The 26818-nt window shown below is 37.7% G+C and overlaps 1 protein-coding gene across 3 annotated transcripts in view; it reads right to left on the reverse strand.

The window, feature by feature from the left end:
- Positions 1 to 26818, reverse strand: part of LOXL3 (lysyl oxidase like 3) — a 914626-nt gene that overhangs the window by 746385 nt on the left and 141423 nt on the right. For all 3 annotated transcript variants that reach the window (XM_044063977.1, XM_044063976.1, XM_044063978.1), the window contains exon 2: positions 3318 to 3617. In XM_044063977.1, the coding sequence (XP_043919912.1) occupies positions 3318 to 3603 (286 nt within the window). In that variant the 5' untranslated portion in view covers positions 3604 to 3617. The remainder of the gene's footprint in view (positions 1 to 3317; positions 3618 to 26818) is intronic.

The raw sequence follows: 26818 nt of genomic DNA on the forward strand, positions 1-26818 counted from the left end.
CAATGTTGGGCCATGAGACTCATTAGACCTTAGCAAATCTTTAGGAGCAGCTTCCAGAAATTATGGTAAAACTGAAACTGATGTTTTCCTTGCTACCTGCTTAAAATGTAACTGCTTCTATTAAAAAAAATTGACTCAGTAGCTGTTGCAGCAAATTTATGAGCACATTATTTCCTTTGTCAGTGATACATGTGAGCCAATGTAAAAAAAAAATTGTGATCAGAACAGTATAATGGAAAACAGTGAGTTTAAATGGCAGTTTAGATTGAAGGTTGGCTGACTTCCAGGGCACAATGACAGTATCAGTATAAAAGTCTGTTAAAACTGATTCTGGATGTTGCCAGTTTAGTACTGGAGACCAGTCAATCAAATTTAAGTGACTTTGGAGGCTGTTGTCTCCATTTGGTGATACTGGCCAAAATGAGATTTTTTTATGTGTTTTTTTCCTTTTTATAGGGAAGACTGAGGCTACAGAAGATGGAGCAGTGGTCACTTAGGCTGGGAGGAAGCACATGCAATGAGGAAATAGACTGCGGAATGTACGTATGACTAGACCTAGTACAGAGTGTTTATTTGATCTAAGATATAGAGGAATGGGTTCATGTACTCATTGTTATGAACCAAGGTCCCAAGGTCTTCTAGTATTTCATTAATGACATTCTTAAGAGGACCGAGAAGGTTTATATTGAAGTCACCAAGAATTATTAAAGGTTTTGACAATGGTGTTGCATTAATAATGTTTTAGTACAGCATCAAATTATTTTCTGTTGGAAAGGGGAGGAAGATATACAATTACTATGTAAAGATTCTGTTTTTTTATCAAATGTAGTAGACATAATTATCCACTATGGGACATGTCCATTTACAGTAAGGGACTGTTTGCAAATTTCAGCTAGATGGGAGGATTTGAACAGAAATATGGTCCTCTTTCCAGTTCTTCTGCCTGATCTAGGATTATACATGTAAGAGTTAACTAAAAAATAGTGATGTAGTGGTGTAGATTCAGGGAAGCTATCTTTATAGCTGTGACTTTCCACAGGCATGTTAATCAATAAACTGCTGCATCCGGGCTGATGCATCAGAATCTCAGCTATCAAGAGATTTTGGCAGCAAATGTTACATATTAAGTTAGCAATGAAAGCAATATTCCAAAATACAAAATGGATTCAGAGACTACTACTTAGCCAAATCTTACAAAGAACACACAAACCCTTTTTTAATTTTTCCAAATCTTTTGGGTTTCTAATACCATGACAGGAATGGACCCCATTCCTATGTCAAAGTACGATTAAAGGTCATGAAATTTGTATTGTTTCACTTTTTGATGTCAGCCAAAAGTATTCTTCGCAGCACCCGCAGTGTGCACAGTAATGACACCTTCTGCAATTTGTATGGAGTTACATGTACTGGTAACGTATTTAAATAGGATTGTAGACTCTTTTTTATAAGACCCGTTGTTCCTACTACTATTGGAACTATCTGGGTATCTTTCTTCCATATTGCTCTCATTTCTGCTTGCAAATCCTGATATTTTATGACTTTGTGTCTCTCTGTATGCAGGACACTGTAGTCTGGGTGTGACAATTTCAATGATCAATGCTACTTTTGTCTTCTTTTCATGGACCACTATGGTTTTCTAGCATCTGTCTTTTTAGACTGTTGGTAATGGGTGATCCTATGTGATGTAGACTTCATCATTTTCTATTACGCTTTGTGGCTCATATTTCCAGTGTTTTTCAGCCACTTCAATACCATAATGTTCGCACAGTCCCCAGTGCAACAGTCTCACCACATTATTATGCCTTTCAGTATACAGTCCTTCTGCTATTAGTATGTGGCAACCAGCAATGGGGTGTGCAACAGCTTCCAATTCTGTTTTACGAAACCTACATTGGTCTGTTTCTCCCACATGTTCAATGGGCTTTGTAAACCAACATGTATGTAGCCCACTATCTTGGGCCGCCGATATTAACCTTTCATCTCTTGGTTTAAATTCACCTCTCCTTAGCCATTCCTGAGTTCTTTCCTGATCAACATGAGGTTCTTCCAGAAGTTTTTTATACTTGCAACTATATTTATGCTTTTACCTCATTTATTGCCTTTTCATCTGGTCCTTCACCTTATATTCTTTCTTTTGCTTTTTGGCACATTCAGTTGCTGCCTGGTTTTTATCTATTCATATTTCTTTTTTATGCTTGTCAAAAATCTCTAGGTTTTGTTGTTTACATTTTTGTACTTCTTCAGATGCTTCTATTTCCAAACAGATCAAAGTTTCTTGATCTGTATATTGTTTTTCAAAAATCTGTTGTATTAATGACCCCAAAATTTTATTTGAAGCTTCTGGCAGTTTTTCTTGTGAAAGTATTTTTCTTTCCTGTAATTTCTCTCTTAATCTTTTTGTATGTCTTGTGTCTGGAAATTCTGGGCTTTTTGCATAATAGTAACAATACATCATTTATTTATTTATTTTACATTTGTTGACCGGGCTAGTCTAGCTGGACATATATCCGTTTACAGTAGAGGCCCGGGGAGAAAAGCTCCAGAATAGGTAAAATTACAGTGATTTATAACAATTTACTTAATAGATTTATACAAGGTACAAAAGAGGATATCTATAACATTATAAAAAATATTAAGTCAAGTTTACAACAAAAACAAGAACTACATAGTAAAGTTATTAAGAAATATAGGCATCATTTCTTTTTTATCCTCAACAGTCCACTCTATCATCTTTACGGCCTATCAATTTTTGTGATTTCTATGGACTGCTACTTCCTTCTACAATAGGGGTCCATCCTCCCCCTGGGCTTGGCCTGGCCCCATTGTTGGAATGTTTCCATATTTTGAGGATACTACACTGTAATTTTTTCCATTCCTGGCAGCAGTGTGCCTACCAGGAATGGGCACTTTTTTATCCTGGGTCTTGTGCATCCAGCTATATTTTTTAGATTTTGACCTACTTCTGTCCATGATATATGCTATATAAATACAGTCTATATATCAGTTGTTGCCTTGGTGAGATTTTGTGAAAAACATGGTCCACCTCGTGAAGATACCCACCAAGACCTGAGGATGAATTAAATTTTAGCACTACTACTCTCCTTTGCTTGCAGACTTTTCATCTTTTCATTTGGACTAATGGGCTATACTAATGGGAGGAAAATTCTGCATATAACTTTATCTTATGCACAGGACCTGTATTTCACATGTGGTAGTCTGTTTAATTTGTGAATACTGAAGTAAAATAGTGTAGACAAAACTTAAGCCCTATGCAATTTCAGAGGCACAAATAAATGTCAGCACATTTTATATCTTACCTGCTCCTTTCCCGTACTTAGCACTGTGAGCCCATCCTGTGGCTTCTGTAAATCCAAGATGTCTGCAGAGTACATGAGCGTTTTGGAGAGAAAAGTCATCATCGCACATGGTGCCCCATTCCCCATTGTAGAATATTTCAATACGACCTTCATTGTGCTTGCGAGGATATCCTGCCAGACGGAACTTTAGTTTGCTCTCTTGTTGCTGGGTACTTGGAGTTGTCTGCTGTGAGGAGATTGCCACCAGGCAGATGCTGAAAAAGGCAAACCTAAAAATGCTCTCCATTGCTGTATTCCAGCCTAGAAGAAGAAATAATACTGTATTTAGTGACAAGCTATGCAAATCAATCATTTAAACTCAAAGGTTAGAAGAAACAGAACAGCTTTTTCTTCTTTAAAATCCTTAGAAAAACAATGATCTAGACTTTGACACCTGCATTTTGTTTCTAGTGTACAGTATATTACTAAACTAAAATACTAGTAACCACAAGCTAACTAATGGGAAGCAGTCAACAGAAATGCAGCAGTAGTAATAAACAATGTAAAGTACATATAAAAATTGGCTTCAGAGAGCATGTCACATCCTTGCATATACATTTTTCAGGCATAGGGCATAATACCCTTCTAGCCTGCCAAAATATTTAAGTAATAAGTGTCCAAGCTGTTCTTAAAATTTTCTAAACAGGTGCTTGCTTTAATATAATTTGATAGTCTATTCCATAGATCAGTTACTCTTTTACAGAACCAGTTAGTACATGCCTCTGAACTGTCCATATTTGTGCCACAAAATATCAGCCTGTTCCTCATAAAATTTGTATTTTTTTTTAGCAAATCACTGGGATGATATAATGAACTAAATAATTTCCCACATTTGAGTTTCACACTACATATCATTTAGAAAATACATTTCACACAAACACAAGTTTATAAGAGCAATTCTTAAAATATGTCCTTTCTGACCCTTTCTTTCTTGGGCTATGAGATTGAGAGGTATGAGTACATCTCTCATTCCTATATAATCTCAATTTAATTACTCCCAAGTCTTTTGGGTTTCTAATATCATGGCAGGAATAAACCCCACTCCCAAGTCAAGGTATGATTAAAATTCATGAAATCGGTACTGTTTCAATTTTTGATGTTATCAAAAGTGCTCTTCGCAGCACCCACAATTCATATGGAGTTATATGCATTGGTAGCATAGCTAAATACAACTTTAAATTCTTTTCTATGAGACCCGTTGTTCCTGCTACGTATTGGAACTCTCTGGGTATCTTTCTTTCATATTGCTCTTGCTTCTGTCTACAAATCGTGATATTTTATGTACGTGAGACCCTGTAATTGTTAGGTATAGCAGTTTCAGTGATTGATGCTATTTATGTCTTTTTTGCATGGACTAATAAACCTGATTTTCTTACAACTATTTTTTTGAATTGTTGGCAATGTGTGATCCCATTTCATGATTTCAGATTGCTATATATACTACATACTTGGCTTTACAATCAAACCTGCTGGATAAATTAGTTAAATAATTTCTAGCTTCTACAAAAATTTTCTCCCTTACTAATACATGCCTGCACTGATTATAGCCCCCACATGTAAACATTCCTCTAGAAATGCCTTTTTTATTCAGACTATTCAGACTATTCCTATAAAATGTTCTTTATGATTCTTCACTTTTTTATTTGGAAAAATGGGGGTCTCACCAATTATATTCTTCATATTTTGGTAATTCATCAAGAATTTCCACTTATTCTTAATTATTTTCTTAATATCAAAATCATTAACTGAATAAGGGAGTAAACAAGCTAAAGTATAAACATTGTCTGAATTATTATTATTAACCTGCATTCTATCATCATTGTTTTGAGAACAACTATCTCCCACTACTGTCCTTTTGGAAACTATGCTGTTCATCATCTCATCAACAACCCCGGGTGGATATGCTCTAGCATCAAACGTCATTTTATGAAAATTACATTTTTTATAAAAATGGCCATCATCTTCAGTTAATCTACTAACTCTATTAAATTGGCCTTTAACAATATTCTTCTTAGGCTTAGCACTCTGCATACTATTGTAAAACAAATAACTATTAATTTGCACTGGCTTTTTGTAAATTTTAGCACTCATTTTGTTGGCTTTCTTAAATAAAGTCAAATTCAGGTAATATACTTTTTAAATCAAAATTAAAAGTAAATTTAAAAAAATTTGAAGCTGAATTAATATATTTCATAAAATCAAATAAGGCAGTTGCTGCCCCATTCCAAACGAAAAAACAAATCATCTATAAAGTACTTATACATTATTATATTATTATAAAATTCTGATTCATGAATAATTTCTTTCTCCCAGCTCATCATAAAAATATTGGTGTAACTGGGAGCCATGGCAAGCCATGGCAGCCCCCATCGTTACACCATTAATTTGTTTAAAGATAACATCATCAAATACAAAAAAATATATAAGATAAAATCACATCTAAAATACTAACAATCAAATCAACTTCTTTCATAAAATATTTAGAATCATGACATACATTACTAACTCTTTCCAGCCCCTCATCATCGGGTATTACAGTGTATAAGGAAGGAACATCTGCCATAACCAGACATGTCCTTGTCAGTATTACTTTGCTTAATGTATTCAACAAAATCAAAAGAATCTCTAACATAGGAAGGCCCTTGCTTAACCAAATTCTGTAATTTTTTTATCAATAAATCAATAGGTCTAAAGCTGGGAGCATCAAGATTTTTGTGTACTTTAGGAAGGCCAAAAAACTACCTAATTTAGGTTTAAAATCCTAAAATAATTCACTAAATCATTATTGATCCATCTTTTTAATAACCACTCTTCTATCAATGCATCAATAATGCTTAAAGACCTATTCACTTCTTTCAAATCAACTTTCACATAAAATTTCTTATCATCAAGCAAATTCATAAGGCTTCAGTAGTGAAAACTGGAATCCATGACCACCACAGCATTACCTTTATCAACTTTAGTGATATAAATATTCTTCCATACCTCTCAACCTGTTAGAACAAGAAATCTGGACAAAGCCATGAATAAAAGTGGGGCAAAGGCCCAAAAATATGGACAATTTCTAAATACTGCTCTTACAAACTTAGAAAGTTGATAGACTAACAAGTTTTTCATTAGCATGAAATTTCTAAAGGGTATGAAGTCTAAACCTCAAGTGTCTGTCATTATTTTCTAACTTCAATCTTTAATGATTTGCCACTAATTTGCCAGAAAACCACAATTTTATGAAAAATGGACAAAAAATATGAGGCGGAAATCTGGACATTCTATGAAAATCTGTACAGTTGAGAGGTATGTATTCATCTCACTTTTCAATTTAAACAATGCTTTCCTTTCATTCTTCATCATATTATAATACGCCTTATCAGTCTTAATGCTCAGCAAATCATGTACTTCATTTTCACAAATAATAAAAAAAGACTCTAATTCAGGTCTTAAGGGTGGATTATACAGATTCGATTTTCTAAAATAACAGGCATTACTTTTCTCTAAATCATTTAAAAAATATTTAAATTTAACTTACGAATATAATTCCTTAATGAGTTTATAACCGCCACCATGTCACCCTACACTGACAGCACAAAAGACAACCCTTTACTAAGCACCTCAGTGTGCTCCAAATTCAATTTGAAGCGAGACAGATTTAGAATTTTAAAACAATCAACAACAGTACCTTCTGTTGAGACAGTGTTCACAGCCACCTCACTAGTCTGCCTCTGATAAAACTCCATTTCTGGTTCCCTTTTTTTCTCCAAAAAGGGCTGGTGTTGTTTCTCCTTCCAAAATACCGAAAATTGCTTGTTTTCTGATGATATCTTTGGGGGTTTACACAGCAACTTGTGCCCATGTTTTTTTACTAGTACCCCCATCTTGGTAAACTTCAACCTGCTGAAAACCCTGTCACTTAACAACAGCAACAGGGTTATCTTTGAACTGCTGTTGCTTAGTAACATTGGATTTTGTTGGCAAATCAGCAGTTACATCCTTAAGTTCTTCTGAACATCGGCGCATTCTTTTGGGAGCCCTTCTGTCCACTTCCTGTTCTTGTTCAACATCAAAACATTCATCTGTTGTTGTGGTCCTGCTTTCAGATGACAAAAGTAAAAAATTGTTTCCTCTTCATAGTCTTTCTTATCCCTCTGATACTTCTTCAACTTGTTTTTACTTTGATAGTCATTTTCAGGCATTACAACTTTTGAAATCAAATCCATTTTGGTCTCAAAATGCTCTTGAGACATTGATTCCTTGAGAGAATTATAAGAAATAACAACTGATTCATTGAGCACTTGTAGTTTTCTCTTTGCTTCCTCCAGAAGCAGTTGCACATAATGTAATACAGTGTTTTCATTTAAAGCTCTCCATGCATCTACCAGTTCAGTGGAAAGCTGATTACCCGTAGTCATTCTCTGAACTCTTAGACCTCTAGGCACCCTTTTGGCAGGCAAACAGGCTTCAAAAATATAATGTCCCACTGCAATCTTTTAATCTTCACCATATTTTTTTCAAGTTCATTAAATTCAATACTAAATCCACCTTAGAACCCACGTGGCTCATTTTTGGGGCTTGTCCTTTATCCAAAAAGGGATTGGCTGAACTCTTCAATATGCTGCTCAAACAATTATCTAAAGTTCCATAAACACTTGAGTTCATAGAATAATTCTCTACACAAATATTGCTTTTGGGAACTGCTCCCAATAGAACCCCCATGATGGAAACATCTTTCCGACCTGACCCTCCTTCTTTGTTATGCACCAGTACTTTCTCAATGAGACCTCTTCCATTGTCTAGTAATGAATCATTCGGAGTATCATACAATGTGAAACCCAACAGTATCACTAAAAAGCTAGAATTAGGCTGGGAAGGTGAGCCAGGAGTTGAAAAAGTCATATAAAAAATAAACAAAGGCTCAAAAACAAAATTGATAAAAAATAAAATATAATAAAATGAAAAATGGCTTCAAAACAAAATAATGCACTTTATTAAAAAAACAAACACAACTGGTAAGCACTTTCATTCTATCATGAACTTCATCAGACCAAGTTGCATATTCAAAAAATCAATCCATATATAGCAAAGATAAAAGTCACATGATATACTAATTACAATGATTTAACCCTTTCCATTTTAAAACAATTTTAAAGTTTTTCCAGGTCTTCTTGCATGGAGTCCTGGAACAGAATTTTTCCAGTTAATTGTTTACAGAGGAAGCAAAAAGTCTACCTGAAGAATTCCTCACAGATGGATCAAATCTTGGAAAGCCCTCTAATTTAGTGTCCATTTGTGATCCTGCTTATTTCTTCTGACGCACAATTTTGCTCTAACAGAATTCAGGATGCCTGTAGAGTCAGATTGTGCTGTAAAGCTATTTCTTATGCTAACATGGCTAGTCTACACATTGGGTTTGATCTGGTTCTATAAAAATCTGTATACATTGTAACTGCATCAACTTTTTACCAATCCTATTTAATAATGTTTAATGTCTAACTCTTTTTTGGAGATATCTGTTGAGTGTAATTACTGTTTCAAGCTTTTTAGACTGTTACAAATTTTTTGTTTTGGGGGCTTTTCCCCCCAGGCCTCCACTGAAAATGGGCCACTGGCCCAGTTGGACTATCCCAGTAAACAAATGTAAAATAAAATAAATAAAATAAAATAAATTCCCCCTTGCTTGTTTATGTACCACATGACTGTGGTATTGTCTGTAACTAACTGTAACTATTTAATTGGTTCTACTATACTACTGATGTAACATTGTGGCATTTTAGTTCTGATGAAGTTCATATTTTTAAACGAAAGCGCTCAACTTTTTAAAATAAATGTGTGGATTATAATAGTGGGTCTGGTGTTGTGGTTTAATTTGTGTTGTTCCTTAAGGTAGTGTTATTAGTTTACATTGTTTATAACTACTTGAAGAGGTCCTGGTAACCACTGATAATTCAGAAAATTGAGAGACTTTATAAGAGCTAGCATCTCTTTTATATTTGTGTGCTTTAGTCTGTCTTTCTTGTCCCAGAGACCTTACACTTTTATCCCTCTTAATACTTCTCCCTAGGAAAAGTCCAAGGAATCTGTTGTGACTGACTGCTTTGGAGCAGGAGGGGAGAAGAGTAGACCTTGTTTCAATAATGTCTGATGTCTCCACTAAGTGATTTCTCTTTTCACAAATCCCAGAACTGGAATTTGCAAAGATAATGGATGTTGGTGTTAGGACCAAAAAGACTTTAGATAACATTGTATCTTTCTCATGTGGAGTCTTGCACAAGATATCATGAGAATCATGGATGCCATGAGACCTAACATCCTGAGCTATTCCCTTGCAGTGACTGAAGTCTGAGTGGAAAAAGCCTGGAATAGATCTAAATATAGATCTAATTTTCCTCTGTAAAAAAACATTCTTTACACTGAGGTGTGTAGCAGACATCCCAGAAACACAATCCTATGCGATGGAGTAAAAAAAGACTTTTGAATGTTCTCTTGGAATCTCAGACTCGGTAGTACATCTCTTAACCAAGTGGGAGATTCCTGACACTTTGAAAAAGACTCTACAAAGATAAAAAAGTCATCTAAATATGGCAAAAAATATGGATATTCTATAATCTGCAGTGGGCTACAACAGGAGCTAAACACTTTGTGAACACTTTTGTGGAACAGCGGATAGCCCAAAGATTAAGGAAGAGAACTGATAATGTGAATCAGACCAATCCTTAAAGACGTCTGAAATCTGGATGAATAGGAATATGTTGATATGCATCTTTTAAATATAATATTACTAAATAACTCAAATGAGGAAGAAGGGGTAGCAGATTTTGAAGTGAATAATTTTGAACATGGGCATTATCACAAACTATTTCAGGAAAGTAAGATCCAGAACTGGTCTTCAGACATTTTCTTTCTTTGGCACTAAAAATATTCTCAAATAAAATTCTTTTTACAACTGGAAACTAGAAAGAGCTTTTTTTACCTCCTGAGACAGCAGGTATAATAGAAGAGAAGAGAAGAGAAGGGAAGAGAAGAGTTTGGTCTGTCAGAAAAGGAGGAAACGCCTGAAAAGGATGAATGTCTCTCTACTGCCATCTGCATCCTAGCTGGATCAGCTCCAGAATCCATTTGTAACAGTCTGCTGCCAAAGACAGAAGTGGAGATTCAGACTTTCAGGAAGGGATAAGGTACTGCCGGGTGAGGGCAAAGTCCCTTAAATAGTCCTTATTTGACTGGCCTTTTTTAGGGGGGGTCAGCTTTTTTGGGGGGAACTCCCTGCCCCTGCCATTGCTTTTTAAATGTCTGCTTACCAGCATTCTGCTGAGACTGTTTTGTTTTTGCCAAAGTTAAATGTCAGAAGAAAAAATCGCTTGGAAAATATATGGATGGAGGGCTGAAAAATCTGAGATATTCCCTGAATCAGTTTACATATTTCATCACATTTTTATAACCTCTGCAGCAGAGGGTCCAAAAACTAAATTTCTATTCAAAGGAGAATTCAAAATCTCAGTTGGACATATTCTGGAAAGTCCTGAGAGTGCAGCAAATCAAACTGCATCTAAATGGAATTATCATTTTTCTGATCATGTTCTTTGCCCACATTAAATGCTGCATTGTGTGAGAGTAGTTTGTACATGAAAAAGCATGACTTTATTATTAAAGCAAATTGTATATACTACATTTGAGATGCACAGTGATCATTATTCATTCATAAAGAAAGGAAAAGAAAATACACATGCCCCTTTTGGTTTACGGCTCAAGTTTGGCTTTATGCAGGTTTTGAGCATTGCTCAGACTGGGATTATGAATGACTATTCTTAATAATATGATTGAAGTTAAATGAATGAGTTATAAAACTCTGTGTAGTCATGCACATTTGTGTGTGTGTGTGCTTGTTAGTCTAGTTATATCTACTTGTCTACTTTATGTCCACTACTTGCCAGTATATGCTCCAAATCCCCTCTGCCCTAAATAAGAAAACACAGGTACTATAAAATATAGTATAATAATATAAGAATATAGTACTATAATATAATAACGAACCACAACACCAAAACAATGCCTCACAACCAGGACTGCACACTGCTCAAAGAATCAGTGTTCACACAAATGGTAAAAACCATACAAAAGTCCAGAACACAGGAAATAAAGAACAGTGCTCCAACTAAAATGCAAAGACCGTTTAATAAAAATTTCTAAATGTTTTCACCCCAGTAAGTCATTACAGGGCTTCATCAGAGATAAAAACAGTTAAGTCATCACTTACTTATATAAACTTGAAACAGGAAGTGGTAAACTTTTCAAAAATTTAAAGCAACAGTAACACTAGGTAGGTTGCAAATTGGCTCACAGATAGAACCCACAGTGTGAAAGTAGCAGACTCCAAGTCAGACTGCTGACCAGTCACGAGTGGAGTCCCAAAGGGATTGGTCCTGGGTCCTCTCCTGTGTGGCATCTACTTCTCAGAAGTCCAGGCCAACACGGAGGGACTCTGGCTGACCAAGTTCACAGACGACTGCAAGTTGGGAGCCATTATGAACTCCCCAAATGATGTAGACATCCTATAGAATGGCCTCAAAACCATGGCCTTAAGCTTAATGCCAAAAAATAAATCATCATCCCCTTTGGGAAAAACTCAGTTCCCACTAATTACCACATCAATGGGAGCCCACTGAATACTGAAGGCATTATAAGAGATCTGGGGACACAGGTTGACAGCACCCTCTCCGTCCACCACCACATTGCCACTGTGATCAGAAAGTCCTTCTATGTGGCACATCTCATTACCAAGGGTTTTACATCCAGGAAGAAAGAGATCATTGTCTCTCTCTACTCTTCCCTCATTAGGCCAATCATTGAGTATAATGCCCCATTTGGCATGTACCTCACTAGACAAATACAACAACTGGAAGGGCCACAAAAGTACCTCATGAATAGGATCCTAGGCCTTAAACATCTGTCCTACACAGGCAGACTCAAAAAACCCCAACTATTCTCTGTCTCATATTATCTACTAAGAGGCGATCTCTGCTTGACTTACAAAGCCATGTCTGACCCAGCTCTGTTAGAAGTGCTACATCTAAAAAAATCCAAATCCCTTTGCACCACATGCTTCAGAGACCTCAACCTCATTACCACAATCAACAGAACATGCTGAAGGGCCAGGTTCATAACCCAGAGACTGCCCATGCTCTAGAATAGACTTCCCATACATGTCAAGCAGAGCACTTCACTGGCCCTCTTCAAGAGAAATCTTGATGAGTGGATGGGAAAGAGAAAGTTCTCCCCAGGGATCACGCCAGTGGCTCTACTTCTACGGGCTATGCTTGTAAAGGCTCCAGGACAATTAGCCTAGTACACACCTATGAACCTATGAACATATTATTACCTGTCAAATATAAAAATTGCAAACCCACCACATTTTATATTTAAATTTACAAACACACACTTTTCCATTAACATATGACAAAAAAAAAAAAACATAACAAAAAAAAAAATTTAAGCTTGTTTCCTGCCTTTCCTCTTAAGTGGTATAGACTCTTTGTAGGCTTCTGAGCCCCCAAGCCCTTCTGTGTTGGAGGGAAGCCTTCTAGCTTAGTTTTTTTTTTCTTATAACTAGCCAGTTTTCTAGTTTCAGCACTCAAATTTGTTTCTTTGATCTCAGCACTTATTCAGAAAAAAAAAAAAATCATCTGCTTTTACTGTACTTGTGTTTCTACCTACTTTTTTACTTTTGCATTATCTTAAAAGTACTCAGTTGTATTTATTACTGCTTGGTGTAACTCATTCTAAGCCTTTTGGTTTAAAACTTGGGCTTCGGACCAGTTGTTTTGCACTGAGAGGGTTTGTGGTCTGCACTGTAGTGGCAGAACAGGTAGCTTACATCCTTCTAGGTTGGGAACTGCTGATTGAGGACTCAGTGTCTGTTATTCTAAAAGTGTATTAATTCTGGTTTAAGCACTTGGGATTTCACGCCAGTTATTTTACATTAAGAGGGTTCGTGGTCTGCACGCTTGTCGGAGGAGAGGCTGGACTCTGCCCTTCTGAGCTGGGAATTTCTGGTTAAAGGCTTATAGTGCATGCATATCTGAACTGCTTCTTACTGAAGTTGGTGCGCCTTGTTTGCTGTGGCATAGACTGGATTCGGGCCTGCTGGATCTAGCTTTGTTTGTGTAACTTGAGCACTAATCCAGGCATTCTCTAAAGTATTCAATTGTATTTATTACTGCTTGGTAGTAACTTGATTAAAGTGTAGCTATCATTCTAAGTCTTTTGGATTAAGCACTTGGGCTTCAGACCAGTTGTTATACATTGGGAAGGTTTGTGGCATGCACTGTGGTGGCAGGACAGGTAGCTTTCATCCTTCTAAGTTGGGAATTGCTGATTGAGAGCCCAGTGTCTGTTATTCTTAAAGTGTATTAGTTCTGGTTTAAGCACTTGGGCTTCAGGCCAGTTATGTTACATTAAGAAGGATTGTGGTCTGCACTCTTGTGGGAGAAGAGGCTGGACTCTGCCTTTCTGAGCTGGGAATTTCTGGTTAAAGGTTTATAGTGCCTGAATATTTGAACTGTATCTTACTGAAATTGGTACACCTTGTTTGCTGTAGCATAGACTAGATCCAGGCCTGCTGAATCTAGCTTTGTTTATATGCTTGTTGTTTGTTTGCTTGTTATTTCCCTGGAACACTAATTCCACCTAATATGCGGCTTCTCAGCGCTTCTGTGGATCACTAGTGATATCTGCATTGCTTACTGTACTTATTTCCTTGTTTCACTTGAAAGAAAGTTACTGTTTGTCGTTTTTGCATTTAAGTTACCTGTAACACATTGCACTTAAGTTACCTGGCACTTGCTCACTAAAGCAATTATATAAGTCAGCACTAAAAATTAAAAGCACTACACCCTCACTCCCCACTGGCCCTGGTTTTCAATTATTAAGGAATTCCCAATATTATTCTAGCATGTCCAAAGGTGAGTTGTCAATCTCCTCTCCGGTCCAGCTGGTGAATCTGGGAATCTTGAGGCAATGTTACAACTACCTCATGTACACAAACAACCCTCTCCTCCTCCCAACAAATTCCAACACATGTGAGAGATGCAACCATATAGCCAAACTGGAGGCTAAGCTCTCTCAACTCAGTACTGGCATAACCAGTCAGGAGGAGAAGGAAACCACACTCACTACAATTCCAGTCTCACATAGACCTACCATGACAGCAAACCAAACACATAATCACACAAAAACATAATCGGAGGCTCTAAATAAAGATCTGCCGAAGCAGCAGAGACCTCCAAAGCAGACACCCAAGCAGCCGCTACCCCAAAACAAAACACGTGCAACACATATCTCACAAAGCCAGTGTGCCAAACAGTCACAGCCCTTAAGACTAAACACACCTGATACACTTGTAATAGGTGACTCTATCGTCAGGCACACTGACGTCCCGCTCACCAGGCTGAACAAGGAGCGGGTCATGGTGAGCAGCCTGTCCGGCGCTAGGATCCGCCACATAACACAAGCACTCAGGTCACTCCAAGGCAAGTACAAATATGACTCAGTCATTGTCCATGCTGGTGTGAATGACCTGAGACGTACCTCCCTGGACTACATGAAAAGAGACATAAAGGAGCTCCCTGAGTATGTAGCCCAGGCCGGTATGACCCTGACCTTGAGTAGCATCTTACCCTCACCAAGAATGATGCCACAATATGAAGACAAGATGATCAATTTCAACAATTGACTTAAGTACTGGTGTCATTCAAAGGGGATCCAATGCCTGTCAGCTTGGGATGATATGCTCGACAAGCCACGATGCTTCGCTAGGGACGGCTTGCACCTGTCACCCCTGAGCTTTCGGATATTGGCAAAGGCTCTTGCTACCCACATAGTGCCTTTTTTAGGCAAGGCTCAAAAGACAAACCCACCTCCATAGGTATCACAAGGGATAAGAAACTAAGAGTAATGCTACTCAATGCCAGAATTCTAAACCTCAAGATGCATGCACTCAAAACTCTCCTTAGCATGGAGAACATCGATATCTGTGCAGTAACAGAAACCTGGTTCAGGGCTCCCGAGAGCACCCCAGCACTACCAGGTTATACCTCATACCATGCTTTTCGGCCCCAAAACTTGGACCGAACCACAAAAGGAGGGGGAGTATTGATATTCATCAAAGATACCCACACCTCCAGGTTGGTGGCAAAGCACGAAGCATCAGAGAGTATCCATGTGCAACTAACAGTGGGTAAAACTGCCTTCCAGTTTATAGCCTGCTACAGACCACCCTCCCAAACCCAGGAACCCCACTCGGCCTTCCTGAGAACACTGGAAAATATGAAGGTCTCTCCAAACACCATTATATTGGGCGACTTCAACTACCCAAACATAGACTGGGAGCATTACTCTGGCTCCAACACCCTAGCCCAAAGTTTCCTAGAATTTATAAACTCAAATGCTATGGAACAACTTGTTACCACTCCCACAAGAGGGGAAAACATACTGGACTTGATCATCACCAACATGGGGACTCTATGCTCCAGACCAGAAGTGTATCCCTCACTGGTAAGATCAGACCATAAACTAATCTCACTGGATATTCACATCCCGATCCCACCCCCTTCCCAGAAAACCACAGTGAAAAACTTCTCTAAAGCAAAGTTCACACTCCTCAAAACTGAGGTGGAATCCTTCAAAGCCCCCGGGCCTGTGGAAAATACGGCCCAAACCGCAGAATCCTTTATAAACGCATTCTATGAACACCTTCAGGAATGCATGGATCATGCGATCCCAAATAAAACCAAGACCCAATCCTCCAAAGGCAGACATCCTGTCTGGTGGACCCCAGCCATAAACAAACTATACAATAGAAGGAGGAAGCTACTAAATGATAGAGCAAAATCCCAAAAAGGGAAGGCATCACTGATCAGTATTAGCAAAAAACTACGGGCACACATAAAATTGTCTAAGGCCAGCTTCGAGAGAAAAATTGCACAGGACACTAAGGATAATCACAAGGCTTTCTTTAGTTATGTTAGGAACCTGGGTGGTAATTCCCAGATATGCTCAGAATTAGTCCAAAATGACAAAAAATACACCGAACCCACAGACATTGCCAACATCCTAGCTGACAGGTTCAGCGCAAACCTCCCCTCCCCACCAAAAGGGCAAATATCTATCCCAGCAGAGTGCTGCCCCCCTGACATCTCAGATGCTCAGGTAAGAGCCGCTGTCTCCAAAGCAAAAAACACAGCATCAATGGGACCAGACGGTGTCCCGGGCTGCATCCTACATGAACTCTAAGAAGAGCTAAACCCAAACATAAAACTACTGTTCAATCTCAGCCTTACTACAGGATATGTGCCCAAAGAGTGGCGTACAGCAACAGTGGTCCCTCTCCATAAAGGTGGTGCCTCAACGGATCCTGGAAACTATTGCCCCATAAGCCTGACTAGCTTGGTCTGCAAAGCTATGGAAAGGATCATCATGGACCTCATAAATAAAGATATTGGGGACCTACAAACACTGGATCCTACCCAGTTCGGCTTTGTTAAGGGCAGATCCTGCCTCTTAAACCTGGTTGATTTCTTTGAAACAGTCACCAAGGCCATTGACGAGGGGAAGGTGGTCCACACAGCCTACCTGGACCTCGCAAAAGCCTTCGATACAATACCCCACTTGGGCATTATAGATAAGCTCACCAGCTTAAATATAAACCCCTATGTCACTAGATGGATTTCAAATTGGCTCAAGGACAAAACCCACATGGTTAGAATTGCTGGAGCCATGTCAGACTCCAAACCAGTTACAAGTAGTGTCCCACAAGGCTCAGTCCTGGGACCTCTCTTGTTCGGTATATATTTCTCGGAGGTACAGGCCAACACGGAAGGACTGTGGCTGACCAAGTTCGCAGATGACTGCAAACTGGGCACCATAATCGACTCTCCAGCCGACACAAGCATCCTCCAAAAGGGCCTCATAGAAACAGACAACTGGTGCCAGAGCCATGGCCTCAAGCTAAATGCCAAAAAGTGTATAGTTATCCCCTTTGGCAAAAACAAAGTGCCCACAAATTACCACATAGGTGGTAATCCATTAAGTACAGAAGAAGTAATTAGGGACCTTGGGACCCAACTTGATAGCAATCTCTCATTTGACAACCACGTGGCCAAAGTGGTTAGAAAAACATTTTATATAGCCCCACCTAATCATGAAGGGATTCACATCTAGATCAGGGGACATCATTGTGCCTCTTTACTCATCCCTCATTAGGCCCATAATTGAGTACAAGGCCCCTTTTGGGATGTACCTTACCAGACACCTGCAGCAACTGGAAAGACCCCAAAAGTACCTCACCAAGAGAATCAAAGGGCTCAAACAGATGCCATATGCTGCCCGGTTAAAGAAACTCCAGCTCTACTCAGTGGCATACCGCCTGTTCAGAGGCGATCTGTGCCTGGCGTATAAAGCCATGTCCAACCCGGAATTAATGGACATGCTGCACCTCAGAAAATCCAAATCCCATCGAGCTACGCGCTCGAGAGACTTGAACCTCAGCACTGAAATAAATAGGACATGCTGGAGGGACAGATTCATAACCCAGAGGCTCCCTTCACTCTGGAATAAAATCCCAGTCCAGGTTAGGCAGAGTCCCTCATTGACTCTCTTCAAGAGGAATCTTGATGAGTGGATGGGAGATCATAGGTTTACCCCAGGTATCACTTCTGTGCCACTGTTAGACAGAGGCACAGTATACTAACCTCGAAAAAGGGCATAGCAAAATAAATTTTAAATGGGTGGCGAAAGCCAAACACATTCTGGTTAGGCTTATAAATGCCCTAGGGCAGATAGCCTAGTATGAACCTATGAACCTATGAACCTATATCTTAAAATTGCAAATACAATAAAGGCACTTGTTCAATAATTTAAATAACATAATCTACAAATTTCAATTTTTAAAATAGGTAAAATAGAAATAGTGTCATTAAGACCATTAGGTCCCGCTGCAAATAATTTAATCTACCAAAATAGTTCTTTTGCTTCTAACTTATACTTCCATGGTCCACCCCTTAAATCTGGTTCCACAGTATTTAACCCGGAAAACGTGAAAGAATGTCCTCCACTCTGCTGAATATGATTCCAAAGGGTGTTTGTCTGGTTTTGTTTTTTAACAGCATACATATGCTCATATATCCTTTCTTTAAAAAAACTCTTGGTTTTCCCCAATGTAAAATTTCTAACATGACTGACATATAGCAATGTATAATATGCCCTTTGAATTACAATTAACATAAACATCAGATTTAATATAACAATAACTATTTACCTTAATATCAGTACTTTCTAATAAGAGGAAACACTGGCGACATCTACCAGATCTGAATGTCCCCTTCCTAGCTACATTAATTGTGAGCAAGTATTATTCGTATCTCCCATTCATTTAATATAATTTTTGATACACCCATCCCACCTAAAACTATGCAGGGATTGTTTCCAACTGCCTCATGGTTGATCCATCCTAATTTGTAGACCTTCCAGTTCCTTCATACTATTTTGGGAGATGACTTCATTATCCCCATTATAAGTAATTACTAGGCTGTTATAATCACTTGTTTTGTTTTTTTTTTCATCGTTGTTCAGGTCTACCTTTGGGGATACTGATTCTCCTAAGATGAAAAATACAACCCATTTGCTTTTTTTGTGTTGACTTCCATAAAAATGTTACCAAGAAAGTCCTCTGGGTAACCTCTAACATAACCTAACCAACTGGCTTTCTTTTGATGTTGGGGGTGACAACTATTGAAATGTAATAAAGTATTTGAATATATGGACTTTCTATAAATGTTTGAAACAAATCTCTTATTAACAATGTCTTTAATAATCTGTACATCCAGATAATTCAGGGTATTAGTTGAATAGGTCATAGTGAAACTTAAAAACTGGGTAGTACTGTTGATGTACTCAAAAATTCCATTAGTTTTAATTCAGTGTCATTCCAAAAGATGACCAAGTCATCAATGTAGCAACTATAAAGGGTCCATGTCCCTTTATATCTTGATTTAAATACATAGCAATGTTCCCAGTAACCCATTACTATGTTTGCAAACACTGGGGCACAACTAAAACCCATAGCTACACCTGTTTTTTGTTTATATATCATTATCCCATCAAAATATATAAAGTTGTTTTCCAAAATAAGTTCAATAAAAACTCTGAGTACATCAATAACCCTCATGTCTATGGACTTATTTTCTATCAAATAGTTATAAAAACATTCAGCCCCCAAATCATGTGGGATCACAGAAAAGATCTTTGATGTTATTTGTTACCAAGATCAAACCATCCGCATATAACTCCTGTCTGACATTTCTAAGAAAATCGCACAAATCTTTGTATATATGCATTTAAATTTCTAACACCCCCTTTAAAGTAATATCAATGAACTTCACCGTGCCTGAGGTTTTAGACCCCTTGGCATCAACAATTGGTCTTAATGGTGGATCCATGAGTTTTTTATGAATTCTTGGGATCCTGGATATACCTGGTAGCCTGGGGTGTTCCACATTCACCAGATTGTACTTTACTGGTGTCATCTGTTCTTGCAACAGTAGATAGTACAAAATCCATTCAGTTTTACTATAAGTTATATTTAACTGGTAACTAGATGACTCTTCATACTTCTCTGTTAGTAACAGTATCTCCATAATATAATGAAGAATGAACTACAAAAACATGGATGCTGCACAACTCTAAATTTGTGATTCATAAGTGGTACTGCTTATATAGCTGGTATCTTTTATTATAGATTGGCAATGCAAGTAAACATATCCTGAAAAGCAAAATGTTGCAATTGATCTGGCAACTTAGATTAGCCGCTGACCACCCCCCCCCCCCGTGATATTTTCATATACATTTTACATTTTACATTTGCATTGCAATGGTATACATTTTTAATACTGGATTATTTATTTGTTTTCCATCCATTATTCATGAGATTTGGCATGTTTAAAATATGACTTGTTAATTTCTAAACCAATGAATTCAAACTGTGTGTTATTTAAGCCTGAAAGTTTATATTTTAATTGTTCTGACGAAGTCATACTGTTTGATGAAAGCGCTTAACTATTCGTGTATTTTGTATTAATAAATCGCATCTGTGGACTCGCAACGTTGTGCTACTATTTGTTACTTGGTTATACTTTAGCACTTCAACACCATTTGGTTGGATTTATATTTAACTGGTAACTAGATGACTCTTCATACTTCTCTGTTAGTAACAGTATCTCCATAATATAATGAAGTATGAACTACAAAAACATGGATGCTGCACAACTCTAAATTTGTGATTCATAAGTGGTACTGCTTATATAGCTGGTATCTTTTATTATAGATTGGCAATGCAAGTAAACATATCCTGAAAAGCAAAATGTTGCACATGTGATCAGCATTAACTGATGATCTTTTTGCACTGCAATGACTAACATCTGGAATATCTTCTTGTTTATAAATCATCTCAGTGTTGTCACTTAAAATAAGTCAGTGGACCTCTTTTAACGTACATGCCGGTGCCACTCATGCAGCATCTGTGCATATTCTGTCATGAAGCAAACTACCTTTGTTACTTTGTTGCCAGTGAAAGAAGAAATGCCAAATGCAGCTAACAAAATCAGAATGAGGAATAAATGGTAACGCTTAGCAGAGAACTGAGAAGGAATTCAGTGGATCTTTGCCAAGGCAACCATAAAACTGAAGAGTAACTAAAATTGCATGAGAGCTGTCTGATGTTAGTTAACTGAAACACATGGTTCTCATATGTTACTCCATGATGTAAGTCAGTCATTTTACTGGCTAAATGAGGACTTCATAGTGATAAGGACTAGTGCCAGAAAGCAGCTTTTCAGAATGGACAAAGTCAGTAAATCTTCAGAGGCTTTTTACTACCATGTCTTCATCAGCATATCACTTGCATCAACAAAACGTTAATCACATGTTATACCGTTTAACTGTATTACTATGCCAAGAACAATAATATCTCACTTTAACAGTAAGAATTTCAGTTTAGTATCTGTAAATGCAGATTACATTTTTAATTTAAATAGCAGGCTATATGTACACATATGATGTAGCAAAATGCCTCATTAAGAGAGTGTTAGAAAAACAAACCCATTTTTTCTCAGTTTTGTCTTGTTGCTTTGTAACCTTAATTGTATCCTTTTCTTTTCCTGTCAATGTTGCCAGCGTGATATATGTTTTATTTCTAAATGTTTGTTGTCTGCTATATGTGTTAGCAGTTCAGTCCCTTACCACTAGCAGCACAGTACCGTTGGTAATAAAAAAGAAAATAACCTCCAAAGCTGCAAATACAACAACCAGTGGTACTGTGTAGTACCGCAAGAAAATAATTAGTAGCAAGGCTATATGTCCCGTTCTAATAACATCTGCCATCCATTACCAGTAACATCTTTATCTAATTTATTGATTTATTCACTTACTTACTTTCTTACCTTTGTTAAAAGGGTATGGGACAAGAGGTAGTAATAACTTTTCAGAAAAACATTTACAGACAGATTAATTTCCAAGTTACATTTCAAACCAGCATTTATATTTAGGATACATCACAAACAACATTTACATTTCAATAACTACTGGAGATGTGCTTCAATATAAATGTTACTTACCCAATCACAGTATTCCTTACACAGATAGTATCACTAATACAGTTCAATAACTACTATAGTTATGTGTTTACATGAGTGTTCATTACACAAATCACTGCATTATATATAAGGATTCTTGTGCTATTTATTTACATATTTACACTGGCTGCATAGTTGTTTCTGTGTATTGTTATGGCTGCACTTTGCTAGGTGCAGTGTGATTTTATTAGGAAGCCACCCCATCAAAAGGAACCACTACGACAAAGATATCAGCAAACAATGTTTACAGTAGTCAGCCTTCCTAAACTGCATGCTTAGAGGTGGAAGAAGATGAGACCATCTAGACAAAGTGGACATGGACATAGGAAGAATGTGCAAACTTCACAAGTGAAAGCAACTGATAAAAGAATCAAATCACAGACCTTAACTTCAGCTTCACAATCCAGAGGAATCTATGACTATGACCCAAATCATCTTGGACTGATTACTGATCTACGAGCTTTTCTAGTATATATGCATTTCATATATAGATGTATATATATATATATATATATATATATATATATATATATATATATATATCTGCATTTATTGTCACTTGAGTCAGAATTGCTTTGGTTTAAACTGGTGAGAGAAAGAACTCAACCATTTCTAGGCCACTGACTGATTGTAGAGCCTTGAATTGTGTTGTTTTGCCATTAGTTAGTGGACTAATTTGAACTGTTCTTATTTCTCTGCTATGGTGAGTTGTCTGTATTGCAAGGTGCTGCTCCTCTCTCACTTGTTTAACCATGCAGTGTACAGACAAAGTTATTTAGAACCATACTTTCTTCCATATAACCTACTGCAAAAATTCAGAGTGCATTTAATATTCAGTAGTTCCATGAAGTGGCTTGTTCCTCTTCGTGTACAGATTTGTATTGTTCATCTTAGGCAGACAGCACCCCATTTAAACAACTCCTAAAGTCTTTGGCACTACTCCCTCTCCAGCCCACAGCAGTAAACAACTGGAGCCATGGGTCTGCACTGTCCAGCTGTCTCTGTAGGCAGCTTGGTTGAAAAGGGTATCATGAGACAATGCAGCAATTGTCTTATGTTAATAGACAATCATACTTAAACAATCTGCTACAGTGTGTGAGAGATGTAGTTATGTTATTGCAGGCAAAGCTTTCACATGAAACCACTACAAATAACAAGGTTGCCAGCACAACAAACAACACACTAAACTTATATCAAACACCTCACACCAAACACATAAACCCACATATGCTGAGGACCTGAAAACTAATCTAAACTAACTTCAAAGGCCATCCAGATGCAATTATAGTAACAACTACCCTCTGCAACCTCACAAACACTCGACTCAAGCAGCACTCACAACAAAACATGCATCTATACACCTATAGCTTACAGTGACTCAACTAGACAGCTCATAAGGCAGACGTCCACACAGCCCAACAACCTAGTCATAGAAGATTCCATTGTAATACACACTGATACACCAGTCACCAGAATGCACAAGGAGGGAATCACAGTCAGCTGTCTATCAGGGGGCTAGGATTTACCATACAATTCATACACTCGTGTCTTTGCACCACAAGTACACATATGAAAAAGGTATAGTACCCTTCCGAGTAAATGACCTGAAACATACCTTCCTGGAATATATAAAAAGATACATGATGGAGCTCTCAGAATATATGTCCAAGGCAGGTATTAACCAGGTTCTGGCAGCATTTCACCTTCACCTACAGTGATGCCACAGTATGAACAAAAGATGATGGACTTCAACAATTGGCATAGCTTCTGATATCATTTAAATGGGGCACAATATATATCTGTCTGGGGGGACATGATGGGCAGTACAAACTAGTTTGCCAGAGATGGCCTGCACCTGTCCCCCAAGGATATTGTATATTAGCAAAAACCTTATCTACCCCTATATTTCCTTTTTTAGGTAAAGTCAGTCTTCACAAGCTTCCAATATAAAAAAAAAACTAAATTCAGATAACATGAACATATTGCTGTATTGCTCAATGTTAGGAGTCTTAACACAAAATACACTTCTTACAAGCACTCCTGACCCTAGAATGCATGAATATATTTATCGTTATGGAAAGCTGGTTTAAGAATATTGAAAGCACCCCATATGTGCAAGGTTTCGACACCTAACACATCTTAAGACCCAAAGAAGTAGATGAAGGCACTAAGGATGGAGGGTCTCTATATTTGTAAAAGAAAATTTCTACTCCAGACTTGTTGGCAGGATAGTGACCTGAAACTCCTCCATGCCCAATTTACCATTAATAAAACCCCATATCACATCATAGCTAACTATAAGACACCTTCTCTGTCCCTCTTGGCCCATAGCTCCTATCTGACTAGTTTGGAAGTCCAAAGCATACAGCCAAACACCATTCAACTAGCCCTTTCATCAACTGGGAAATGTATACATCCCCAAGCATGATGCCCAGAGGTTTCTGAACTTTAAAAATACAAACTCTTTGGACCAGCTAGTCCATACCCGTACTAGAGGAAACAAAATCCTGCTCTTGGTTCCCACCAATATGGCTTCTGAATGTCCATGACTTTTTCCTTTTCCCTTTTAAGTCTTTATGAACACATTCAGGCCAATAAAGCAAATGCCACTAGCTGTGGACATGGATGTTTCGGCGTTCTTATGACCTCGTCAGCACAGCATAAGTGAAATGTTTGGCTATACTCTAGAAACATCGAGTCTTTATACCCAGCTGATGTCCACAGCTGTTAAGGTGTCAAGTCATGGACATTCAGAAGCCACATAGCGGAAACACGTAATGTCCTTAAGCGGTCAATTGCATGTATCCAGTGTGCCTCTATTACAGGAGGTTTAAGGTATCACACAGTAAAAACTCTAGCTTGGTTAGGTTTTTTCTAATTCGTTTGGCTGTGTGACCTTTTTACTCTTTGATTTAGCTGTATTAATTGTTTGATTTTGCTGCCACTGATGCTGAACTTTCTTTTATTTTTTTAACTTATAAAACACTTCACATTTATTGTGGTAGCATGTCTTTTAATGATACGTGCAATCATGACAGATAATCTTAATTAAAGGCAGCTACAAGGATAAAATATGAGTTACACATGGAAAATATCAAAACAGAAAAAAGCTAACAGAAAGACAGACAATCCCAAGTAACATTTTTTTCAGATACAAAAAAAAAAAAAAAAAAGGAGACAGTAATGGAAAACACTGGACCTTGCATAACTACACCACTCTCTATTCTGGATCTGCATTTACCTAAGGTCTTGTGTTCTCCATTATTGTAAGACCATTTTTAAATATCATTCTAATTAATTTAGCAAGTTAATAGAACAGTATGTTTTACATCAGTGTTGCATTTTCTGAACAATATGAAGTATGAAGCATTAATGTCTGATATTGTTGACAGACTGTAACCCCCAGTGATTTACCAGAAAATCAAACTTTTATGAGGATTGGAACAAAAATATAACTCAGGGACATTCTGCAAATTTTTACTACTGATTTTGGGAGGAAAATCCTTATGTGCCTCACTCAGGAGAAAGAAAGGTGCTGCTCTGTTCACTGTACAGTGCTGTCAAATTGAAACAACTGCTCCTAGTCTAATATTCACTGCTAGTAGTAACTGTCAAAAGTGATTCCGCACTACAGTGTGGTGTTCCTTTTTCAAAGGAACTGCAGTACCAGGTCTGTTCTGGCCTCCTCTGACCAATGAATTCTAATGCTGGTCTCTCATTGGTTGGAACTGCATCAAAAGCCAGCAATGAGAGAATAGAAATCAGAGCATGGCAAGTTGAAGCTTCCATTCTGTGACTCCATGGCCATTGGCTTTCTGCTTTTTGCTCAAGACAAAGTGCGTTTGTCCAAATAAAATAATAATAACAATAATTCCTGCACAATGACACACATTCACAACCTGGACAGATGACCCTGTGTGCCCCATTGTAATGCCACCCATGACCATAATGTGGAAGGAAACAGTCACTACAGATCAGTCTTCATTCGGGCATACATCTCAACTGTTCTCAATTGCCATATGTCAGAGATATTCCTGATTTTGACTCAAAGATTTTGCCATTCTTCCTCCTAAAATCAGTTATTCTTTGCAAAAAGGTGATGAATTACAATCGATAAATAATGACATTTATTAAAACTACAGACTTTGTTTCACAAAATGCATGCTGATTTTAGTCTTCTTATTCTATCAGTTTTTTTAAAGTCAGTAGTACTAATATTTAAAAGGTGACCCTGATTTGGAACATTAGTCCCTGATTATGTTTGGCTTTGTCCATGATTTTTCAGGTAAAAGGTTCAGATCAGTGCTAAAAATCTTGGGACTGACAGTGTATGTGCTAGTGTTTGTGGTTAGGGATTACAGCAATGGTTATGAAAGGGAACAGATTTTACTTTGTGCTTGTGTACTGCTGTGCTTGAAGAGTGTGTGTGTGTGTGTGTGTGTGTGTGTGTGTGTGTGTGTGTGTGTGTGTGTGTGTGTGGGACTTGTTTAGTGGTACTGTAAAGGAAACTGTGTTTTGTAACCTTATGTATAAGGCTGGGTTTAGGGGCAAGGGGAGACCAAGAGAATGTTTGATGGTCAGCAAGCAGTGGGGGCAGATATTGCAAAAAACTTTATGATGTTTGTTTCTTGTGGTAGTAGTGGTGGACTTCACCTACTGTAGAAGCTACCTTCTCGTACCCTCACTCAGATCACTGCAACTTGGTAAGAATAATTACTCTAGCCATTTGACCATATGTTTTTTGGAATTGTGATAACAGTAATTTGTGTGTGATGTAACATGCCAGAG

The sequence above is a fragment of the Protopterus annectens genome, chromosome 2.part2 (assembly GCF_019279795.1).
Source record: "Protopterus annectens isolate FY-2018-M chromosome 2.part2, PAN1.0, whole genome shotgun sequence".
Taxonomy (NCBI): domain Eukaryota; kingdom Metazoa; phylum Chordata; order Ceratodontiformes; family Protopteridae; genus Protopterus; species Protopterus annectens.